The 24388-nt window shown below is 40.7% G+C and overlaps 1 protein-coding gene across 1 annotated transcript in view; it reads right to left on the bottom strand.

Annotated features, from left to right (window-relative positions):
* Abcb5 (ATP binding cassette subfamily B member 5) overlaps positions 1 to 24388 on the bottom strand; it is a 150109-nt gene that overhangs the window by 10826 nt on the left and 114895 nt on the right. Inside the window, exons 17-20 of the mRNA XM_045135642.1 lie at positions 18676 to 18879; positions 14713 to 14813; positions 13756 to 13896; positions 1560 to 1716 (exon numbers count right to left, since the gene is read on the bottom strand). Of these exons, the coding sequence (XP_044991577.1) occupies positions 1560 to 1716; positions 13756 to 13896; positions 14713 to 14813; positions 18676 to 18879 (603 nt within the window). The remainder of the gene's footprint in view (positions 1 to 1559; positions 1717 to 13755; positions 13897 to 14712; positions 14814 to 18675; positions 18880 to 24388) is intronic.

The following is a 24388-nucleotide window of genomic DNA, read 5'->3' as shown; positions in this document are numbered from 1 at the left end:
GACATGTGATTTAAATTTACTTTTATTTATTTGAGTGAGAGGTAGAAAGAGGGAGACAGAAATATATATGCATATATATATATATATATATATATATATATATATATATATATATAGAGAGAGAGAGAGAGAGAGAGAGAGAGAGAGACAGGAAGAGAGAAGGAGAAAGAGAGAAGGAAGGAGAGAATGGGCACACTAGGGCTTTCAGCCACTATAAACAAACTCCAGATGTAGGTGCCACCTTGTGCATCTGGCTTACATGGGTCCTGGGGAATTGAACCTAGGTCCTTTGGGTTCTCAGGCAAGCACCTTAATTTCTAAGCCATGTCTCCAGCCTAAGATATCTTATTTTGATGGTGATATTCTCTGAGCATTATATTTTGAGAATTTTAAGATCCTCCTATTTTTGTCATTAACAATGCACATTTCTCTTAATAATTATAGCTTAAATGACAATGTATTGTTTTAAATTATCATATATGTAAATCTACTATTAAGGTTCTTAAAAGAAGTAGTATATGTTCATATGAAAACTAAAATACATACCTAATTCTGGTTCTTACTCTTTTTTAAAAAAATTTTTATTTTTATTTTTATTTGAGAGCAATAGACAGAGAGAGAAAGAGGCAGAGAGAAAGAGATAATGGTCACGCCAGGGCTTCCAGCCACTGCAAACGAACTCCAGACGCGTGCGCCCCCTTGTGCATCTGGCTAATGTGGGTCCTGTGGAATTGAGCCTTGAACTGGGGTCCTTAGGCGTCACAGACAAGCGTTTAACTGCTAAGCCATCTCTCCAGCCCTGGTTTTTACTCCTAAATTAAAAACGTACCAAAAGGTTTTAAAACTGAACATATACTTAAGGTGTAGAACTATAATTGAGGTTCTTATTTCAAAAATAGTTAGCTTTCCATTCTTTCTCTTTAAACATTCATAGTTTTTAAATTTTATGGCTAAAGTTGTATGCAATTTGGGTTGTTTTTATTTATTTATTTGTTTGTTTCTTCAAGTTAGGGTTTCACTCTAGTCCAAGTTGACCAGACACTCATTCTGTAGTCCCAAATTGGCCTCAATCTCATAGTGATCCTCCTAACTGTGCCTCCTGAATGCTGGGATTATAGACATGCACCACCATGTCTTTATATAAATTAGTTCCTGATTCTTCCTTTGCCTACAGATATGCAGCCTGTGAACAACTGTGTTGGAAGCAGCAGACATTATTTACTTTACATGCTACCAGGGAAAAATGTGAATAAAATCTAATGCCAATGTTCATCTAACACTAAAATTATTGCTGTCTAAAAATATTCGATGGAGTAATCTCTCTTTTGTTGAACACTCCTAAGGCATCAGGCACATACACTAAAAATAGACTATTAACATAAAATATATTTTAGTAGTAGTTCTGGGAGGCTGGGATTGTGATGAGACTCCTTTCCTTCTTTGTGGTGATAAAATTCTGTACGGACATTTAACTGTTTCTACTACTAAAAGACTACCTTTCATAAGTGAACAGTGGTCTTATTTAATAAGCAAACACTTAACATCAGACGTGTGCTTACTGGTTTCTTCCCTTTCTGACTGCAGCTGTCTATAGTTGGCTTCTTTTCCAGCAAAGCAAGCAGATGTGCAGCTCCACATTTGGCTTTGGAATATTCAGGTGCCCAAACGAGGGTTTCTCCAATGGCCAAGGCTCCGTATGCAATCGCAGTAAAAACTCTATCAAAAGATAAAGCACCGCCACATGAAACAGCAGAACTCTAGAAGTAAAGGGAACAGTGAGCCACCCAGGAATGTAATCTTTTGGTCCATCTAGTATCACTGATGCTGAAAGTTCACTGGTAGCCATCTGTGTTCTTGTTTCTCCTGTGTGCTCTGTACACCATAGTAACCTTTGAGCTTGGCTAATCTTAAAAATTTCTCTTTTGATTAGAGGAGACAGACCAAAAATGCCAGTGAGCCACTTTGATATGAGTGGTGCTTGTTTAGAGATTTGACAGAGAATGCAACTGACAAGGGAAGAATGGCTCTGTAGGTGGAGATCTGAACTGGCACTGGAGATATGATGCGGTTCCTTCTTTGTGTGCATATAATGTCACTGCAGCAGATCGCTGAGGCCCAGTGACTAACTATCTGCCTCATGTGGTACACTATTCAGAGAGCATGCATGTGCTTACCCTTTCCTAAGGTTCTGAAAACAGATCTGACTGTAATATATTCCAATTAAGAAGAGTTTTTTTTTTTAAATTTTAAACTATTTTTAAAAAAAAGTTTACTTATTTGAGAGAAAGAAAGAAGCAGATATAGAGAGATAGATGGGGGGAGAGGGAATGGGTGCTCCAGGGCCTCCAGCCACTGCAAATGAACTCCAACTGGCTTACATACCTCCTGGGGCGTCAAACCTGGGTACTATGGCGTTGCAGGCAAATGCCTTAACCATTAAGCCATCTCTCCAGCCCAAGTTTTTTTAAATTAATTTTTAAAATTCATTTTCAAGATAGAGGAGAGACAGCAGATAGAGATAATGGGCACTCCAGGGCCTCCAGATGCTGCCAATGAACTCCAGGTGCATGCACCACTGTGCATCTGGCTTTACATGGGTACTAGGGAATTGAACTCAGGTCCTCAGCTATAGAAAACAAGTTTTGATCCTGTAAACTTGCTGTAGATTATGATCTTAGTTTCAATACATGTTCATATAAAATGGCAAGTAGAAAAAAAATAAAATGGCAAGTAGAATTGGGGCATATCACCTGACATTGATTAAAGATTTCCCTCACTTTCTGTTTCATTTATAAATCTGAATAGACTGCACTGAAGTAAGAAGAAAAAAAAAAAACCCAGCATTAAGTGCAAGTATGATTCAGCTAACACTGGACAAGTTTTACCAACACTATTAAATTCTGGGGAGGTGTAGGACATATGACTACACAGTTACTTCCTTTGCTGGGTCACAGCAAGGTAAACATGTCTGGATTCCTTGCAGATTTTATCCCTCAGGAGAACCTCTCAAAGTGTAGATGTTGTTTCTCCAGTGGGCTAGACCTCAGATCTTGAAACTTTTTGGTTTTACATGGTCAAACACTGCATAAAATAGAAGAAAGTAACTAGAGTACAGGGATGTCAGTTGCTAAAACTATTGTCAATAGTTTTATGATTTAATGCATTTTTAGTAAAAACATTTAAGGAGACTCCTTATGGTGCAAAATGCCATTTAAAAACCTTGATATCCAGCTACAACAAGAAGTGGCTATTGAGTTTAGGTAGTACACTATTACAATTGTTTGTTTGTTGGTTGGTTGGCTGGTTGGTTGATTGGTTAGGTTTTGAGAAAAGGTTTTGCTCTGTTACCCAGACAACTGTTGAATTCAGGATCCCCCATCTCCTGAGAGCTGGGATTACAGACGCACGTCATTATGCCGAGCTGCACTGTCGGTAATGCAAGGGAAAGTCAGACTGGATCACACCCAAATCTCAGTCTGATTCAAGCTTACTATTCAGCATGAGGTGGGAAGATAACTGGATTCTGAGTCTGAACCCATAAGAACAGAGCTTTTCCAAAGCCAGCAATGGAGAAAATAATTTGATGCAACTCCTGATGTGCTAAAATATCTACCTTTCCTCAAATTTCCAACCTGGTATGGATGTCCAGAGGATCATGTTCTTGGCAGGTGCCTGTGAACATGAAAATATCACTCCCAAGGGCTTTCCATTAGGCCCTGTACCTGTGGGAGGAAAATGACCCAAAGGATAGAGAACAAGGCAAGAAGAGAAGGGAGGGAGCAGCAAAATCCTTGCTGTTCTCTCTATCAAGCGAGGGGTTGGGGCCGGGGCTGGGGCCTGATGGGGGTGTTTACAGAGGCACATAAAGGGAGAGTGTGGACCTTGTGGTGGTGGGCTAGCCAGGGTGTAAGCCAGGGACACTAATATTTTCTGTGTTCCCCCTAGATATCACATCTAAACTCCACTATTTTTTTTTTTTTCATTTGTTTGTTTTTTTGGTTTTGCAAGGTAGGGTCTTGGTGTAGCCCAGGCAGACCTGGAATTCACTCTGCAGTCTTAGGGTGGCCTTGAACTCACAGCAATCCTCCCACCTCTGCCTCCCTAGTGCTAGGATTAAAGGCATGAGCCACCATGCCCAGCTAAACTCCACTTTTTTTTTTTTTTTTGAGGTAGGGTCTCACTCTGGCTCAGGCTGACCTGGAATTCACTCTGTAGTCTCAGGATGGCCTCAAACTCTCAGTGATCCTCTGCCTCCCGAGTGCTGGGATTAAAGGAGTGCACCACCACACCAGGCTTTCACTATTTTTTAGATAGCTTGTGTGACATTTGGTATTTTACTTAATTTCCTGACTGTCTGACTTACTGGCAAACTGGAGAAAAGAATGTCTACATCTTGTAGGGTTGTTGTGAGAATTAAATGCATAAATAACGTACACTATTTGGTACAGTTTCTGGAATATAAATGCTCACTAAATAAAAGTTTGCATGCTAGTCCTCTCATGGAAAGAGAATCAGTGGGCACTTTTAGAAATCAAGCTTTCAGGGCTGGAGAGATGGCTGAACAGTTAAAGACACTGGCTTGCAAAGCCTGAAGGCTTGGATTCAATTCCCTAGTATCCATGTAAAGCCAGATGCACAAAATGGTATGTGCATCTAGAGTTCATTTGCAATGGCAAGAGGTCCTGTCACACCCATACTCACTCTTTCTTTCTCTCTCTGTACTTGCAAATAAAAATTTTAAAACAAAGAAAATAAACTTTCTCAATTCTGAGGCAATACTTTAGCATAGCAGATCAAAATGCAGTGTTTAAAGACTCCTCTTAGTAACTCTTTGACACTCTTTCTTCCTGGAAATGGCCATTCCATGGTTTTCTTGCTCGTCTCTTTCTCCTCATTCAGATACAACCCAGAGATCCTCTCCCTCCTCCTTGAAACCCTTTCCATGGCAGGGAGGAAGAAGAAAGCAAGCCACTGAGATGGATTTGATACTTTGAATCCTTTGAATGTTTTCACATGCATGATACAATCATCTGACCACCTAGGAGGTTAGCAGAGCAGGAACTTCCCACTTACCAAACTAGCAAACCCCAGCTGGGGAAAATTCTGTACTTGGCTCCAGATCACACAGATTGGGATGTAAGTGAGCCTCTGGATGGCTGTGTCCCCCCGCCCACCCCCACCTCCGCCACACACACACCCTTTTCCTTTCAGTGGAAATCTGGTGGAAGGCCATTGCCTACATACTGGTTTTGTTAACACTTGTCCAAGTCTTAGGTTCTTCACAAGCCTTCAACTCCGCCTTGATTTCTCTTTGAACATTTCCCTTCACTGATGATCTAGCTGGCTCATGCTCCTTTTCCCCAGATGATGTCTTGGGAGAAACCAGGCAGCAGTGGGTGGCTCTCATGATAGGGTACAGGGAAAGAAGTCTTTCCTGTTTGATTTGACTAATTAAGGCTACTTTCTTAATTACAAGTAGTCCTTACACGCAAAGCTGGTGGCAAAGGTCTAGCATGCTGTTCTCTATCCCTTATGGTTTCAAAGGACTGATCAAGTATGTGCATTGTTTGAAACCAGCCTTTCATATTGAAAGTCCAACATGATTTCCTTTGGAGAACTGAATTTAGATTTCGGAGTGATAGGCCACAAGTACGCGTGCTGTCTGGCTCAGGTTCTCAGGCTGTGGCTTTTCTCACCAAAATGCACTGTCCTGTCTCGATTCTCTCTTGCCTATCTCCTGTGCTTAGCTTCTTGCCAATAAAGAAGTAGGTGAGTCACGGAGGAAGGCTTGAAGTGGGGCCGGAGAGCTGCAAGAGCCTCTACCAGCCCCCAGTGCTTTTAGGCCTCTACTGGAAAAGGCACTTAGGCAGAGCCTTGCCTAACAGCTCACATGCCAGATCTTGCCAAAGTTAATTTCATGTTTTTATTTATTATTTTTATTTATTTATTTCTGGTTTTTCGAGGTAGGGTCCCACTATAGCTCAGGCTGACCTGGAATTCATTATGAAGTCCCAGGGTGGCCTCGAACTCATGGTGATCATCCTACCTCTGCCTCCCGAGTGCTGGGATTAAACTCATGCGCCACCATGCCCGGCAATTTTTAATTTTTATTTATTTATTTTTGTTTATTTTTATTTATTTACTTGAGAGCAACAGACAGACAGAGAAAGAAGCAGAGAGACAGAGAAACAATGGGCACGCCAGGGCTTCCAGCCACTGCAAATGAACTCCAGACATGTGTGCCCCCTTATGCATCTGGCTAATGTGGGCCCTGGGGAATTGAGCCTCGAACCGGGGTCCTTAGGCTTTACAGGCAAGCACTTAACCACTAAGCCATCTCTCCAGCCCTTTATTTTTATTTCAGTGAAACAGGGTCTTGCTATGTAGCTCAGACTGGCCTGGAACTCACTATGTAACTGAGGGTGGCCTCCAACTTACAATTGACCTGCCCCAGCCAACCATGTGCTTAGAGTATATGGTCTTGACATGGTGCCTAATTATTAATGCAAAAGGAAAAAGGAGAAAACACACTTCTTTCAGATTGTTAACTATACGTTCGTCGTGATGTAACAAATCAGGTACTGCCAGTCTGATAAAGGGAGAAGGGGTCTTTTACTACCACACTGTGCACGAGAGCCTAGACTAGATATGCTTCCTACTAAGCCCTAGTCTCTGGCTGCATGATTAAAATGTTATCACCTCATTTAAACGCCCACTTCAGAACATGCCTGCAATAGGAAAGTTGTCAGAGGAAATGGATTGGGAGCTACGCCCCTGGTGTCATTTGGAAACTCTGCCTTTGCAGTACAGGAGAGGCAGTGGGAACTATACTTCGCACGGCAGCTTCCATCACAGGCTGGGGCAACATACTCAACCAGGAGCCACTTACGGAAGGAAAGGGTTCGCTTCGGCTTATAGTATTGACAGGCGCCTCCCCGTGGCGTGGAAAGCATGGCCAGAGCAGGAGCGTGGAGGGCCAGCCCGAGAGACGGTGTGAGGGGCTGCACTTCTAGACCTCAAGGCCTGCCCCTCGAACGACGCCAGCTCCCGCAAGACTCTCCCTCCCAAAGGCTCCAGCAGCTGAGGATCAAGGATGCGGCTTCATCGCAAACACATGAGGCTATGGGGCCACATTTCACATTCAAACCATCCCACTTAACATAAAATAACATCCATGCATGAGGACTTGAAAAATAGGCAAGGCATTGGATAGCTTTTATCAGAAAGACATGCATACTTCCCCTTTATAGGAGGCTTTATCCTCTCAACAACACTGCTGGTCAACTAAGAAATTTTCTGACAGTGTCTTCAAGAAGTCCATAAGGTCTTATTCAGGCTTGGAGAGCAGCTAAGGATGTAGTGTTCATGTTTCTCTAGATATGACTCCATTCATTTATCACTACCTTTTCTTATATGTAGGCTTTCATATAGCCCACATTAACTTCAAACTCACTATGTAGCTGATAATAACCTTGAATTTCTGATCCTCCTGCCTTTAGCTCCTGAGTGTTAGGATTAAAGGCATGCATTATTATGGCGGATTTTATGTGGTGCTGGGGATTGAACTCAGGACTTCATGTATGCTAGACAAGCACTCTCCCAACTGAGCTACATCTTCAGCTCCATCTTTTGCTGATGCCCTGCATATGTTCCGATAGTTAAAATGATCATCTCTAGATACCCTTTTTAATGAATTTAATGAAAGAAATTTAGAAAGGTATAGTAACCAGCAAGGGAGAGGGATTTTTATATTGAAACTTTTTATTTGATATTTTAGGGCCATAAAAGAATCTAAGCAAGTTATGTGTTCCATCTATGTTGAGATACAGCCCAGCTATGGGTATTTAAATGCTGGAAAAACTAAGCAAGAATTGTTGAAAGCAATTTTACAAAAGTAGTTTAGGAAGCTTTGGCTATAGAATTAGCAATATAAACAATAGTAAGGGTCTGCTAAACATCGAGGCTGGCATCTAGAATCATGAACTTGAATCTGTTTTTCACTGTATGTTGATTATGTGACTTTGAGCAAGCTGAGCCACCTCTAAATCTTGCCTGTGGGGAAAGGGAGGAAAGAGGACTAAGTGCAGACCTCAGAAATGAAAACCCGTACCAGGCCTTCTACAGTGAAGCCACCGTGTGAGTGGGCCAATTCCAGGTCCAAGCTAATCCTCTTAGACTGAGTCACTGGAGCTGCCTTGGATAGATGGTCATCAGTGCTTGATGACTCTTCCTTCCACATTGGAGGCAGAGCAGAGGAATGGAATCAGATTCTCTACACAGGCCAGAGAGCTCACACGCAGAGCCTCGAGGCCCTCCCCTCCAGCTTCGGGAGACTTGGAGGTCTGGGGCACACCTGCTCTCTTCCAAAGCCCCAGTTTAGCACAAGCCTTGTGGCCAAGGGACTGTCTCCACTAGCCATTCCAAGCTGAAGGCAGCAGCTGTCAGTAGGTGGGTCCTCAGGGCTGGGTCCTTGATCTGCCCCCTCAGTGGGAGGAGCTTATGTTTCAAGCCTGCATCATTGCCAAGTTGGTGTGAGGTTTTGAGCACCTTTGAAACTGTGAACGTTCTTGAGACTGTGAGATTCAAGTGTGACTCAGGGCATCATCCCAGGTAGTCAAGCATTTGCCTTCACTAATATCCCTAATTTTGGTAGACACCATGTTGCAGGACCACAATTACTGGGGTTAGGACAGGGTAAGAAGTATACATCAGTGTTGGGCTGGTGAAACCATACACTGGTAGATCTTCATGGTACACATGTGCAGTCTAACAGACTTCTATCTCAGCTAGCATCTCTTGCAGCTGGTTGCAGCAGCGCAGGGCTGAGTACACCTCAGCAACCGGTAACCCCTAGAAATCTACAGGTCCTATACCAGTGTTGTGTTGGTGGGCTGTGGTCTTGATTGGTGGGCAAAGTTCTGCAGTCCCCAGCCACAAGCCAGGAACGATGAATGAGATGAGTGGGCCTACACTGGCCTCAGAAGATGTAGCACACTCTTTCTAGATACTCTCCTGTTTCTTTCTGACCAATACTTCAATAGTGTATTTGGACAACTTTGGTTCCCAAAGATGAGTTAAGTGTGTGTGTGTAAGGATGAGGAAATTCATCAGTGGGTTCTGGGCTACAGTAAGGAGCAAGAAGTTCCTTGTGCAGGGCGGGCATGGTGGCACACGCCTTTAATTCCAGCACTCAGGAGGCAGAGGTAGGAGGTTAGCCATGAGTTAGTTCCAGGCCACTCTGAGACTCCATAGTGAATCCCAGGTCAGTCTGGGCTAGAATGAAACACTACCTCGAACAAAACAAAACAACAAACAAACAAACAAAATGTTCAGCATGCTATTGTCCATTTGTGTGGCTACAGAAAACAACAGAGGACTTCACATTCTAAAAAGCTAGAAGAAAGGCTTTTATGTGTTTCCCCATAAAAAATACATGTTTGAGGAAGGTAAAATATGTTTATACTAATTTAAACCTTATCTATGATATAAATGAACCAAAGCATAATTATCCTATTGATATACATATAATTTTATTTATCAGTTAAAAAGTTAGAAAATGATTCATATGATCTTGCAGTTGTATCATTAATGGAGAAAATTCTTTGTCTAGTTTAAAAATTCAATATTTTAATTATTTGTGAGGAGGGATGGAGGGGACAGAAAGAGAGAGAGAGAGAGGAAGAGAAAGCGTGCATGGGCATGTCAGGGCCTCTTAATGCTGCAAATGAACTTCAGAAACCTGCACCACTTTGTGCACCTGGCTTATGTGGGTACTGGGGAATAAAACCCAGGCTGGCAGGCTTTTTAAGCAAGTGTCTTTAATTGTGGAGCCATCTCTCCAGCCCATCTTTGTTTAGTTTTAACCTACACAAACCTATATAAACCACAGTATGTAGATGTAGATTGCCAGTTATACAAACCACAGTGGGTATAGCCCAAGTATTCTATCCATGGTAAATGCTATTACATCTTTGGGTACAGAACTGAGGAAAAGCAGGGGTAGTATGTTTGACTCTGGAGGCAGATTTCTAGGACTAACTATACTGCCTAATGATGGACCATCGCGTGTTCTATGACTGAGGAACACCTCTAGCCCTTCCTAGTTGTTTTTTTTTGGTGGTGGTATGATTGTTAAATGTCCACCTTAGACTCAGGTGTTTGAATACTTATTCCTCAGTTGGTTGTGCTTTTTGTGAAGCTTGTGGAACCTTTGGGAGGTGGAGCCTTACTGGAGTAGTCTCATGCTGGCTTCAAACTCACAGCAATCCTCCTACTTCAGCCTCCTGGAGTGCTGGGATTAAAGGCGTGCACCACCATACCTGGCCATGCTGCAGTTTTTTTTTTGTTTTTTTTTTTTTTGAGATAGGGTCTTGCTCTAGCCCAGGCTGACCTGGAATTCATTATGTAATCTCAGGGTGGCCTGGAACTCATGGTTTTCCTCCTACCTCTGCCTCCCAAGTGCTGGGATTAAAGGCGTACACCACCACACCTCGCTCATGCTGCAGTTTTGATTTGGTTATTTACTTAATGAATGTTTATTGTATACCTACTAAGTGCTATGTCAAGGTCTTAGTTGGGCTTTTAGGAAATATCAATGAACACGATAGTCTAAGACCTGCCCTCAGCCAAAGTGCTCAATGAATGAATAAATAAGAAAGACAATCTCATGTAGTAGTGTGTGCTATGAAGTAAAACATGATAATGGAAAAGCTGAGGAAAGAGGACATTTTGGGTCATAAGTGGTCATAAGTCTCTCTGAGGAGTAAGCTTAGAAGTAGAAGCCTGGATGGTAAGAAAGAGATAGCCTAGCCAAGACACGGAGAATGAGCATTCCAGGCAGGAGGAAGAGAACATGCCATGACACTGAGATGGGGTGTTCTAGAAATCGAACCCTAGGATGGGGCGGAAATGTTGCTCACCTCTCAGAAACAGTGGATGAGGTTGCAAAGAAGGCTGAAGCCCCATCGTGGAGGCCTTTCAGGTCATGGGAAGGAATTTTGCTTTATTCCTCTTTCAATTTCAAAGTTATTATAGTATCTTAATAAACGGAAGCAATTTGCTTTGTGCTTTAAAAGACCAGCTTACCGTCTATGTGGAGCATGGGTTGTAGGGGAAGCAAGAGCAGACACAGGGACATCAGAGGGAAGTGGAGTGGTCTACTCACATGCACAAGCTTAGGTGGTGAGGGCAGGGTCCAGGGGGTAGTTTGGAATTACAGCTGTCAGGATTTAGCGTTCAAGATGGTGAGTGAGGGCAAAAGAAGAAACAGGGATAATTCCTTAATTTTTGGATTGAGCAAACGTTGGGGCCGTGGCTTGTGTTATTAGTTAAGAATGGTGTCCTAGAGATTTAAGAATGATCAAAAGTTTATAAACATAAGGAAAGAGAATCTTTCAGAAGGAAAAATGAACTATGTCTTGGATTCATTCAGATATTCTTAGGAATCCAAGTGGAGGAGTCCAGAACAGAGTTGGCAAAAGGTCATTTGTTCAGGATTAGAGCTGGAAATATGCAGAAGGAGTTAGGACACAGGTTGTATTTAGAGCTGTTGTATTAGATGACCTTACCTATGAGAGTACAGAGATGAAAGGTTTGAGAACCCTAAAGCCCCCAGAAACCCAGCAGAAGACCATGAGCCAATGAAGGAAATAACTAAGATGAAAAGGCTAGAGGAACCTGGAGAGGGTGATGCTTCAGGAAGGACTCAACAGAGACCATTGCGATGCCCAGTTGAAGGAGAGTGGAGAACGAAGACCTGAATGGTCAAGTATGGGTGGGTAAGATGGAGGTCAGTGATGACCTTGACAATGAGTCTTTTCAGAGGTGAGGAGGGAAAGGATTGGTTAGAGATACTTTGGAGAGATTCGAGATATTGAAAATACGTGCAAGGAGATGGACCGTCCCTGGGGAAGATCTCTTTTCCTTAGGTGATTGCAAAGCAAAGGGAAACTTATTTCAGAGAAACTGATGAAAAGAGAGGTAATAAAATCATTGTACATCTTGCATTCCTGACATCCCATATTATGTACTGAAGGACTGTGCCCTGGGCATTTCACAAGGCTGGAAAGTTTATAGCATCAGGGGGACAACATGTTATTTCAAGTACTTGTTTTGCAATCAAACGTTTGGAATACAAAGAGCGGTTTAGCTGGGGAAGGTGCCTACATTCACCTCTGTGGTTGCAGACCTTGTTTCTAGTTAATCGGAGTCGTTAGTCTGTGTTCTGATGTTCACACAGGCAGCAGGCCACTCTGTCTTAGAGGCTATGAGGACAAAGGAGAACAGGGAGCCTGTACTTTTCTGCTGAATTTTAAATGCAGATATTTCATTTTAAAGGGAATTTGCCAAATTTTACTTTACATCAGTTAAGATGTAGGAGTACTAGGTTGGTGAACTGTAAATTGATTCTTATAATACTTGCCAAAGAAACTTCCTAGGATATCATTTAAGGCTTGCCAAACAAAGCTGTTCGTGTGTGGGTAGGAACTAAAATCTAGTACACATAGTCTTGTGACCAGATGGCTTCAAATGACTTGTGTCCATTTCCTCACGATAAATAGCTCCTCAAAGTACAAATATGTTTCACAGTGATATTCCAAGGAATACCATGCAAAGTGGGAGGCAATGCCCAGTGTGGAGGTGCAGTGTACTCTGGATGGCAGCACCCACGGAACCAAGTCTGCAGAATGTTCTTCAGAGGGCTGCTCATCAAAATGTATGTGAGGTTTTGATAAAATCTGTGGATTATCTGTGGCTCTAAATGCTTAGCAATGGCATTCATGGCACGGACTAGCAACATTTCTGACATTTTCAACTTAGGCAGTTGAGAAATAACACTCAAAAAAAAAAATCCAATTGCAGTAGTTATATTTAGGTGCTCTCATAAAGTGGAGACTCATGGCTATGTGAACAGAATAAAAAATACAAGCCTCAAACAACGCTTCCATTGCTAACAATGATCAGGTCTTGATGCTATTTTCTTGAAGGGGAATTTACGTGTGTGTGTATGTGTGTGTGTGTGTGTGTGTGTGTGTGTGTGTGTGTGTGTGTGCATGTACACATATACTGATTTGCAGTAGTGTTTATAAAAGTTGTCTCCACACTGGGAGTGCCATTAAGTCTCTTAAATTTCCCAGGAAGTAAGTAAGAAACCATGGCTTGCTCTTGCATTTCCATATTCTAGTAAACTGAAGCCAAGAACAATTCATTTGGTAATATAACTCATTTGGTATTTGTATTATATCAGTATTAACATTTTACCAGCTACACCATACTTTTTTTTTTTTTTTTTTTTTTTTTTTGGTAATTCGAGGTAGGGTCTCACTCTGGCCCAAGCTGACCTGGGATTCACTATGTGGTCTCAGGGTGGCCTCAAACTCATGGTAACCCTCCTATGTCTGCCTCCCAAGTACTGGGATTAAAGGCATGCACCACCACGCCCGGCCCAAAGTTCTTATAATTACTAAAAATCAACAGAAATTAGCTTGATTTAATCATCACACAATGTAAACATATTGATAAATCCCATTTTAACCCATAAATATATAATGTAAACAAGTATTATTTACAAAGTAACAACAAAGTAACACACACACATGTACACACACACACACACACACACACACACACAGTGATGCAGATCTTGAAATGTTTCAAGAATGTCTTTTTCCCACATGTGATCTAAATGCTAATCTTCTATAAACTAGACACATGTATATGACCCACTTACAGGGCTGATGCATTTGCACAACTTACATGAACATTCCTTCTGGTGTCATTCTTCCAGCTTGAACCAAATAGGCTCCAAATTGAAATGCTGCGGCATGGGCAAAATACAGAAAGGCATGGCCGAATGCGTAGCAGCCTCCAACGATCTGTGCTTTCTTCAAGTTATTCCTGAAATGCACAGTTACTAAATAATGAGGATTCAATTATAGTAAGGTCAAGTACTACATTTAGAATGTTGAATATAGAGGACTTTGAAATGTTATAATTTAGTTGATATGTATTTTTAAGAATTAAAGAGAAAGGAATTATTACAGAGAAGACAGGATTTTCTCCAGCTATGTACGGTTCAGTGTAACAAAGTTGCCTTTCCTTTCAAATGCATGGATAAGGTTGGCAAAGGAATAGCTGATGTAAGAGTTAAAGAGATTTAGTTTAGAAGTATTTAGGAATACAATTTACATTTTAAAAATAATAGTCTTGTATCGATAGGACAAATATTGACAGTTAAAGGGTGGTACCAACCACAAGCGTGAATGCAAAAGAATACAAAGCAATCTCTGTCACAGTACCACAAAGAGAACCCTGGAGCCACTGTGATAAGGACATCTGACTAGATGAGCATATTTGTTGTGCAATGATTTGTTTCAAAAAATAAACTACTTAAGGGACTTAGAGGAAAGAATGAGCAATCTTCCATTCTTTCTGGAACATATTATTTCCTTAATCTTCTTTCGGGACAATGAGATAAAGATACAGTCTTACTAAGAGACATTAAGTGGTAATGAGGAAGATCTAAAATATCTATTCTCACTGTGCCTGGCCCTGATACTTCTTCACCTCCTCACGGTGAAGTCATGTGAGAAATGATGATGTGCCATTCATAGGAAAGTTTCCAGAGGAAGTGGATTGGTAGGTAGACCCCTGGTGCCATTCGGAAACTGCCTTTGCAGCACAAAAGAGGTAGTGGAGTGGAGCTGCCGTCACCTGTGCTGGGTCTGAAGCGTCTCTTCATACATTTGCTCAAAGGTCTTCTCTCGTGTCAATGACACGATAGTACGTATATTCTCCATAGCTTCTGTGGCTATCTTATAAAATAGGACAATAAAATATAGAAGTAATTTAGTGACGTTTGAACTTTTCCTGATAGAGAATTTCAGTCACTTGCCCTGGGAACATAGAAAATACATCAAGTCAGTAATTTTTTCTGACAAGTGCTACTGCTTACCTCCACACCGAACCAGATGAAAGCTCCTTGAGGAAATTTCTTTTGTAAAAAAAATTTTTATTATTTATTTAGTTTTTTATTTATTAGAGAGAGAGAGAATGAGAGAGAGAGAGAGGGAGAGAGAGAGAGAGAGAGAGAATGGGCATGCCGGAGCCTCTAGCCACTGCAAATGAATTCCAGATGCATGTGCCACCATGTACATCTTGTTTACGTGGTATCTGGAGAATCGAACCTGGGACCTTAGGTTTTGCAGGCAAGTGCCTTAACTGCTAAGCCATCTCTCTAGCTCCAGAAATTTCTTTTGAAAAGATTTAGTGTGCCAACTTTAGGCCCTCTAAGTGTTTACTGATTTTTTAATTTAAACTGGTTCCATAAGCAGGAAAATTAAACATTAATGAATATTATGCTAATATACAGAAGAGATTCCTTTAAATTATGAAGCAATTCATATAAAATATAGCAGACAATCAAATAAATAATTGTTTTACTCCATCACAGGAGTACAAATTGCAACCAAACAGGACTGGAGAATATTCCCATAAAGCATCATGCGATATGTCTATCAAATTCTTCTTAAGCCAAAGAAAACCATCTGTCATTTTGATGCTTATAAACTTAAAAAATTTGTAAGTCAAATATGGTTAATGCTTGTCTCTTTTTAGATAGTTTTCATAAAGAATGTGCAATTATAGAAGATCCAAAATGGAGAAAGCTTTTGGCTTGGAATAACTTTTTGGATACAGGTTTCTGCCTCCACATTTTGTTTGGCGGGCACTGCAGACCATGGTACAGAGGACCCAAGTAGACACCCAGCATTAGGTTGCGTGGGAGCACTAGATTTCCAGATTGTGGCCAGGAGTACTAGATTCTGCTCTCACTTTTGATGCTCACGTGCTTTAAGGTCTCATAAATTTTGAAGTGAACTCAAGGAATCCTCAGTTTTTAACATAAGTTTACACAGAAGATGGGTATGAACACGGAAGTCTTGCTTGAGGGAGTGGGGAAGAAAAAAGCAAGAACAAAAAAAAATATTTTGGATATTCACAATGTGTAGAGTAATATTACAGAAATTTAGAAACTACTGTGGGTGGGGCTTGGGAGATTGCTCAGTGGCGCGTAGCACTTCCTTGCAAAAACTGCTGACACAGGCTCCAGTCCCAGGATGCCCACGTCAACTGGATAGAGAAAGCCATGCAAGCACCCGGAGTTTGTTTGCTGTGGCAAGAGGCCCTGACACCCCCCCCAAACCCCATGCATGCAAATGAAAAAGTACTGCACTCTTAAAAAACACTAATAGGGCTGGAGAGATGGCTTAGTGGTTAAGCACTTGCCTGTAAAGCCTAAGGACCCCAGTTCGAGGCTCAATTCCCCAGGACCCACGTTATCCAGATGCACCAGGGGGCGCACGTGTCTGGAGTTCATTTGCAGTGGCTGGAGGCCCGGGCACACACATTCTGTCTCTCTATCTGCCTGTTTCTCTCTCTGTTACTCTCAAATAAATAAATAATGAACAAAAAATAACAATAAAGGCATGTGCCACCATACCTGGCCTGGATAGATTTTAAAAAACCAAAATGCTAATAAAGCATTTGTAAGTCTGAAAAAGAAGCCACACACATGATGACTTGTCTTAACTACACACACAGCTAAGGAGGACAGTGCGTTTTGTTGATCTATATTCTAAGTTGGTCCTTGGTAAATTGACTTACTAAAAGTTACAGGGCAAGGACTCAGGCTGTCTATCTGGTGGGAGTTACTAATTGTAGAGTCTCAAGTTAATCTAAAAACAAAAATGAAAAATCTAAGGGCACGTTTCTATCTAAAGCTCACGGCATCAAAATAAGAAGCACAAAATCTAACTAACATCTCATTAATTTAGAAATTGCACAAATTATAAACTTTCTTTAAAAAAAAATCACACAGCGATGGTTACAACTTTTCACTGTCTCTATGGCAAATATTTTCCAAGTTAAGTAGTTTAGTTTATACAGACAAGCAGACATTTCTAGGTTCCTTATCTAGGGTAAGAAAGATGGAAAAGTCCAGGGGGTCAGGCAGATCACTGTCCTGATCATGAGCTTGACGTGAGCATTCATGATGGTGATGCTGGCCAGCTAAGCTGAAGTTGCTGTGATGCAGAGCACAAATAATATTAAAATGATTTTCTTGTTCACAGGGTGATCATCAATGTGGAATGATAGGAAAGCCCAACATGTGATGTGTAAGCCTCAGGGAAGACGCAGGGGTTGATTGCTGCAGCCTCCAAAAGGCTGTCGTGGAAGCCTCAAGGGGTAGCTTGGAACACAACACAAGGCAAAAACCAGAATACCTAGAACCCCAAAGTTCCCCAAAACAAAATCACCCATCCAAGAGTAGACAGCCAGGGCAAGTCCAGTCCTGTCAGTCACGAGGGGACGGGTTCGTAGGAGATGGATGAACACTCACAGTAGTGTGTGGATGAACCTACTTGGGGTGTGTCCTTAGAGCAAATGATATCCTTTTTATTTTTTATTTCATAGGTGGTATTATGTTATACAATGTTTTCTTTTTAAAAGAAATTTTTTAGAGAGTGAGAGAGAGAATTGGCACTCTAGGGCCTCAGCCACTGAAATCGCACTCCAGACACTTGCTCCACCTAGTGGGCATGTGTGACCTTGTGCTTGCCTCACCTTTGTGTGTCTGGCTAACGTGGGTTCTGGAGACAGATCGAACATGGGTGCTTAGGCTTTGCAGGCAAGCGTCTTAACTGCTAAGCCATCTCTCCAGCCCTGCAATGTTTACTTAAACCTCAATTATGATTGATCCTAAGGAGCTTAAGTAGATGAAAGATTTTTCCAAATAGTGACATCAGTCATTAATTTTAATTAGGTAGTTCTTGTTTAAGTACTATCAGTCACTGTCAGGTTTCCTATTTGTTTTGGAAAAAAAAAAAAAAAGAGAAAAAATATTTTTCAATAAACGAGTGTGATGGTTTGAATGTAAAATGTCCCCATAGCCCCATGCCTTCTTGATTAAGCCTCCTACTTGATCTCCAGCCGGCAAACCTTTGGGAGGTCGCGCTTTGCTGGAGGAAGTGTGTCACTGTGAGCGGGCCTGAAGACTTTATAATCCAGTCTCCCTCGCCAGTGATAGTAAGCTCATTCTTGCTGCTTCCTCTTAATGCGACTCCCTGCTGTCTGCTCCGCCATGCTTTCCCTGCCGAGATGAAACTTCCCTTGGAACCTGTAAGCTTAAACCAACCTTTTTCTTCCATCAGCTGCTTGAGTCATGTCACTGGGAAATTTCCCCAGGATGGGTAGCAGGAACAATGGCTGACATTATACCCCATACTTCCTGTCTTCCAGGAGATGCTTGCATCCTAATTGTTTTACATATAATAATGCTGTTTCGTGCAGCACACAGATGTGTTAAGTGGATACTAGTATTGTTCTTCTTACATCATAGAGGAGCAAACTAAAGTTAACCAAATTTGAAAGGTGGAAGAAATTTAAGGACAACAAAGGGAGATGAAAGAAAGTAGAAAATTATAGTCATCTTGACTCCAGATCTGTGTTCCAAACCACAGTCTACATTGCTGTGATTTACCCCTACGTGGTCTGCATGCATCTCTGTATGTATACAACATTTCTCAGTTTCCTCATAAAGCTTCACATTATAAACATGGGATCTCTGATTATGTTCTGCTAAAAATGTTATGGTAATAACAAGAGTCTTCATGTTACCTTTCCAGCATGCTTAAGCTCTTGCTTATTCTTATTGGCAAATCCAGTAGCTGCTGAGGTTCCAATCATTCCTGTGAAAACAAGCACTGGAGCCACACTCAGAATCAGGAGTGTCATCTCCCATCCGTATATAAAGGAAATGATTACTGACAGTCCCATGTTAGTTGCATTTTGTGCTATGATGCCAATTCTTGAAATTGTTGCCTATGGTCAGACATACATTGGGAGGAAAAGTTAATTTAAATTGACAGGAATTCTTCTTATGGTTTCTTGAAGAATAATGCTTAAGATTTAAAAATTAAAAAAAATTACAATTAGATTTGTGCATTGAATATGTTCTTAGAGATTAAATGTGACATTTAAAAAATCTCTGCATTAAGGAATCATGTCTCAATTTCTGCCTTCTGTCTAATATTCAGAGATTCACATGAAATGACATTTATTTACATACTGTAAGAAAGTTATAGAAGCTTGATAGAAATTTCAGACTATTTGAATTAAATATGACCAACTTAGAAGCATATTTGTTTCCTCTTAGAGCACTATTCAAATAGTTCTTTCACAATTGATATGTAAGTATTCACAATGACATATGATATATTCTCTTACTATCATATATTATATATAATACATATGTTCACTATTACATACTTTCACAGAAACTACACATGATGTATTCACTAGGAAATATATCTTTCACTCATATATTACATATAATACATATATCCACTATTACATATATTCTGTCACAGTTATATCCTATTTAATCAGGATTCCACACCCTAATCTAAGCTCAGTGTAGTAGAAACTGAGTGACGGGATTTATTTTGTCTTCTTTTTAAAACATATTTTATTTTTATTTATTTGACAGAGAGATAGAGAGAGAATGGTTGCAACCAGGGCCTACAGCCACTGCAAATGAACTCTAGATGCATGCGCCCCCTTGTGCATCTGGCTAAATTGGGTCCTGGGAATTGAACCTTTGGCTTTGCAGATAAGTGCTTTAACCACTGAGCCATCTCTTCAGCCCTTATTTTGTCTCCTTAATGAGATCTCCACACTATGCATACGCACATATAAACTCATACCCATACCCTACCTCACCCTTAACTTACAAGCTCATGAAAATATAAAACTCATGCTTTAAAAAGTAGCAGAATCATAGTTCTATTAAAAACAGTTTTAAAAAGTGATGATTTCTCAGGCTGGAGGGATGGCTTAGCAGTTATGGCACTTGCTTGCAAAGCCAAAGGACCCAGGTTCAATTCCCAAGGACCCACATTAGCCAGATGCACAAGGGGGCGCACGTGTCTGGAGTTTGTTTGCAGTGGCTGGAGGCCCTGGCACGCCCAGTCTCTCATGCTCACTCTCTCTCTCCCTCTGACTCCAATAAATAAAAATAAATATTTTTTTAAAAAAATTATGATCTGGGCTGGAGAGATGGCTTAGCGGTTAAGTGCTTGCCTGTGAAGCCTAAGGACCCTTGTTTGAGGCTCAGTTCCCCAGGACCCACGTTAGCCAGATGCACAAGGGGGCACATGCATCTGGAGTTCGTCTGCAGTGGCTGGAGGCCCTGGCGTGCCCATTCTTTCTCTTTATCTGCCTCTTTCTCTGTCACTTTCAAATAAATAAATAAACATAAAACCAAAAAAAAAATGATGATATTCAATTAAGCATTTTCACTGTTCATTATAAAGTTGTGGTCACATTTATTGGACATTTTATGACAAAATAAGTATTTTAATATTTAATAGCATAAAAATGCCAGTTTTGCATGTATGCACACAGACATATACTTAAAATTTAAGTGTTTGATCCAGGTCAGCCTGGGCAAGAGTAAGACCCTACCTCAAAAGACAAAGCATAACAAAAAAAAATTAAATGCTTGAAAAACATGGTTTAAATTATGTATATGAACTTCTTTGTTGTTGTTTGTTTTTTGAGGTAGGGTTTCACTCTAGCCCAGGCTTACCTATGATTCACTCTGTAATCTCAGCATGGCCTTGAAGTCAGGGCCCTGAACTCTGCCTCCTGAGAGCTGGGATGTGCCACCATGGCAGGCCTATCTATGAATTTTCAAAAAAGGTTTTGTTTATTTATTTGAGAGTGACAGACAAAGAGACAAGAGAGAGAGAGAGAGAAGAGAGAGAGAAAGAGAGAGACAGAGAGACAATGGGGGCACCAGGGCCTCCAGCCGCTGCAAACGAACTCCAGATGCATGCGCCCCTTGTGCATCTGGCTAATGTGGGTCTTGGGGAATCGAGCCTCGAACCGGGGTCCTTAGGCTTCACAGGCAAGAACTTAACCACTAAGCGATCTCTCCAGCCCTGTATATGAATTTTTATGAAGGTTATGCACATTATATTTTATGGAGAGTAAAAAGGAAAAGAATGTTGTATTTTAGCCTAATATTTATTAAAAATAAACACTGATTCATCTTTAGTAATATTCTAAGGTGAATTGTCAGTTTATATTTTAATAAATTTTTGCCTTATGGAAATGATTTTCATATATTCTTGGCACATTCACCTTTCATTAATTCTATTAGTAAAGATAGTCATGTGAGGACTGTCACATAAACCAATGGAGCTCATTCTGAGGACTTTTTGAAATATAATGTTTGTGCTGGAGTCACAAAAGTTGATATAGGAAAGAGATCAACTTGGGAGGGAAAGAGGAGAACAGAGGGAAAGGAAGGCCAAAGTTGGAGAAAGAAAGGAGAAAACCATCTAGTCTCATAATAAAAATCAAGAAGCTGGGCTGGAGAGATGGCTTAGCGGTTAAGTGCTTGCCTGTGAAGCCTAAGGACCCCAGTTCGAGGCTTGGTTCCCCAGGTCCCATGTTAGCCAGATGCACAAGGGGGCGCACACGTCTGGAGTTCGTTTGCAGAGGCTGGTAGCCCTGGCGCGCCCATTCTCTCTCCTCCTCTATCTGTCTTTCTCTCTGTGTCTGTCACTCTCAAATAAAAAAATTAAAAAAAATTCAAATTAAAAAAAAAATCAAGAAGCTAAGAGTGGCATGCTGGTGTACTTTGAGAACACCTTTATATGGGAAGCTGAGGCTAGAGGATTGTGAGTTCCAGGATAGCCTGGGCTACACAGTGAGAACTTGTTTCAAAAGAAACAAACACCAAAATACCCCACAAAAACTAAAACAAAATAAAGCTAAATAAAAATTACCTCCCCAGGGGTGGATGAGATTGCTCAGTGTTTAAGGCACTTGTCTACATAGCCCAGTGACCTGGGTTTGATTCCCCAGTACCCTCGTGTAAAGCCAGATGACAGGGTGGTCCCTGCATCTGGAGTTTGTTTGCAGCAGCTGGAGGCCCTGGCACACCCATCCTGTCTGTCAATTTTCTATCTCTTTCTGCTAGCAAATAAATAAATATATATCAAAGTACCTCCCCAAATAAAAACAAATCAAGAAAGATGTTTGATACATGATTGTCCCGTGGGTCCTGGACAGTATGCCGTCCGATGTCTCAGTAATGTCATAGAGAAGAAGATTGCCACTTCAGAACTGTGACGCCATTCAGTTACCACGGGCTCCTAGTTCCTTCAATCTAGAGCACTTCTGCATTCTTACCCTGATGTTCGTAACCTTTTGTGAAAATTGTAGGCAGGTTTTTTTTTTTTTTTTTTTTTTTGTGTGTCTTCCAATTTTAGCTAATCTGTTATCCCATGAACACCACAGAAGAGATTCTGTGCCCTGGTGGCACACAACTTTGGTCCTTTTCTGGTGGTACTCACTTTTACATTAAAAGCGATGTCTTCTGGGGCTAGAGAAATGGCTTAGTGATTAAGGTACTTGACTGTGAAGCCTAAGGACCCATGTTTGACTCCCTAGATCCCACATGAGCCAGACACACAGGTAATGCATGTGCACAAGGGGGTGCATGCATCTGGAGTTAATTACAGTGGCTAGAGGTATACCAATTCTCCACCTTTCTCTCTGTCTCTCTCTTTCTAATAAAAAGGGAATCCTTCTAAGTTTCTCTATTATAAAGTTATTCTTTTCCTGTTTATAAATGTTTGAGGCAAGGTTGCATTGAAGCTATGTGAATAAGCAAATCTTCCTCTTTTAACTTATTCTAGTATAGACCCTGTTTCCTTATTTTTCAGCTGGTTTATAAACTGTTAATATAATTGTTTGATATTTCCCCAAGTGTAGTCAGTAGAAATCCTTTCAAATTGGTATTCCTGTCCTGTGACATGTCCTTACTATTCCCTGAATATGTTCTTGTTTTCTGACCCCAGAAATTTTTCTAAGTTCATTTTGTACTATCTTTTCTTGTTCCTGAAATCAGTCATTTATCTGTGGATCCCTGATTTTTCTTTTTAAACTGGGAATGTTATTTAATTGTGAAGGTATTACTAGAAAGTTAGAGGACAGAACTGGGTAGTGTGTGTGTGTGTGTGTGTGTGTGTGTGTGTGTGTGTGTGTGTGTTATCCCCAATAACAATCCGAGAATACAACACAAGTGACAAACCAGGTCCTAATGTCCTCCCTTCTCCTCCTAACCTTCATCTCCTCTCCTTTTTTAAAATAGTTCTTAAAATAAGTAATCTATGTTTATTGAACTAAATAGTTAGAAAACCAGAGTAGTCATAATTTTAAATGATCAAAGTCTACTATTCAGAAATAATTTAGGAGGTGGATTTAATGTTACCTTTCCTTATACACATATGATTAATATGTATATATGTGTGTATACACAACATTTAAAATTTTTATTTATTTATTTATCAACACAGATAGATAGGGGGAGAGAGAGAGAGAGAGAGAGTGCACCAGGGCCTCTAGCCACTGCAAATAAACTCCAGACACATGTGCCACCATATGCATCTGGTTTATGTGGGTTCTGGGGAGTCAAACCTCAGTCCTTAGGTTTTACAGGCAAGTGCTTTATCCACTAAGCAATTTCTCCAGGCATGTACAAGCATTTTACACGCTTGAAAGGTTCTAAAAATATTTAACTAATTGAAAATACCAACTTCTTCTTAGTAAGTAGTCCTCTTTACATGCTGATTTCCCCCTCAATAATGCTGTTATCACATTTTTATATCATTGCATATTGGCATACCTGCTTGGATTACACCTGACTACTTTCGATTCATTTATTTACTTATTCTAAAAGTTTATTTATTTATTTAAGAGAGAGGGGTAGATAGAGAAAGAATGAATGAGCCAGAGCTTCTAGCCACTGCAAATGAATTCCAGATGCATGCACCACCTTGTGATTCTGGCTTACCTGGGCACTGGTGAATTGAACCTGGGTGCTTAGGCTTTTCAGGAAAGTGCCTTAACTGTGAAGCCATCTCTCCAGCATCCCAATTTATTTTTACTAACAAAGATAAAGCTGTGATGAATGCATTTTGCAAAATCTGTGTAGTTAGCTTTTATTTCCTAATGTTAAATTCCTATATGGAACTATATATTAAGGGATATGTATTCTTACATACTTGATGGGGTTGTTGAATTGCTTCCTTAACATATTACACCAGTTCCAATCAATGATCAAAAATTGGCTGAGTAATATAACTGGTAATATACTACCATGTAGTGGCTAGCATGAGAAAGTGGAAGGAAACTCACTATGCAATTATAGGCACAAAATTCCATATGGTAGGATTTTCGTTTCTGGCCAAGATTGAATAGAAATATTTTATCCTCCCATTGGAAGCCAGTAAAAATATACAAAGTAAAAAGCCAT

This window comes from Jaculus jaculus, chromosome 16, assembly GCF_020740685.1.
Source record: "Jaculus jaculus isolate mJacJac1 chromosome 16, mJacJac1.mat.Y.cur, whole genome shotgun sequence".
Classification (NCBI taxonomy): domain Eukaryota; kingdom Metazoa; phylum Chordata; class Mammalia; order Rodentia; family Dipodidae; genus Jaculus; species Jaculus jaculus.
The sequence above is the reverse complement of the archived record's forward strand: the minus strand, read 5'-3'. Positions and strand labels throughout refer to the sequence as shown.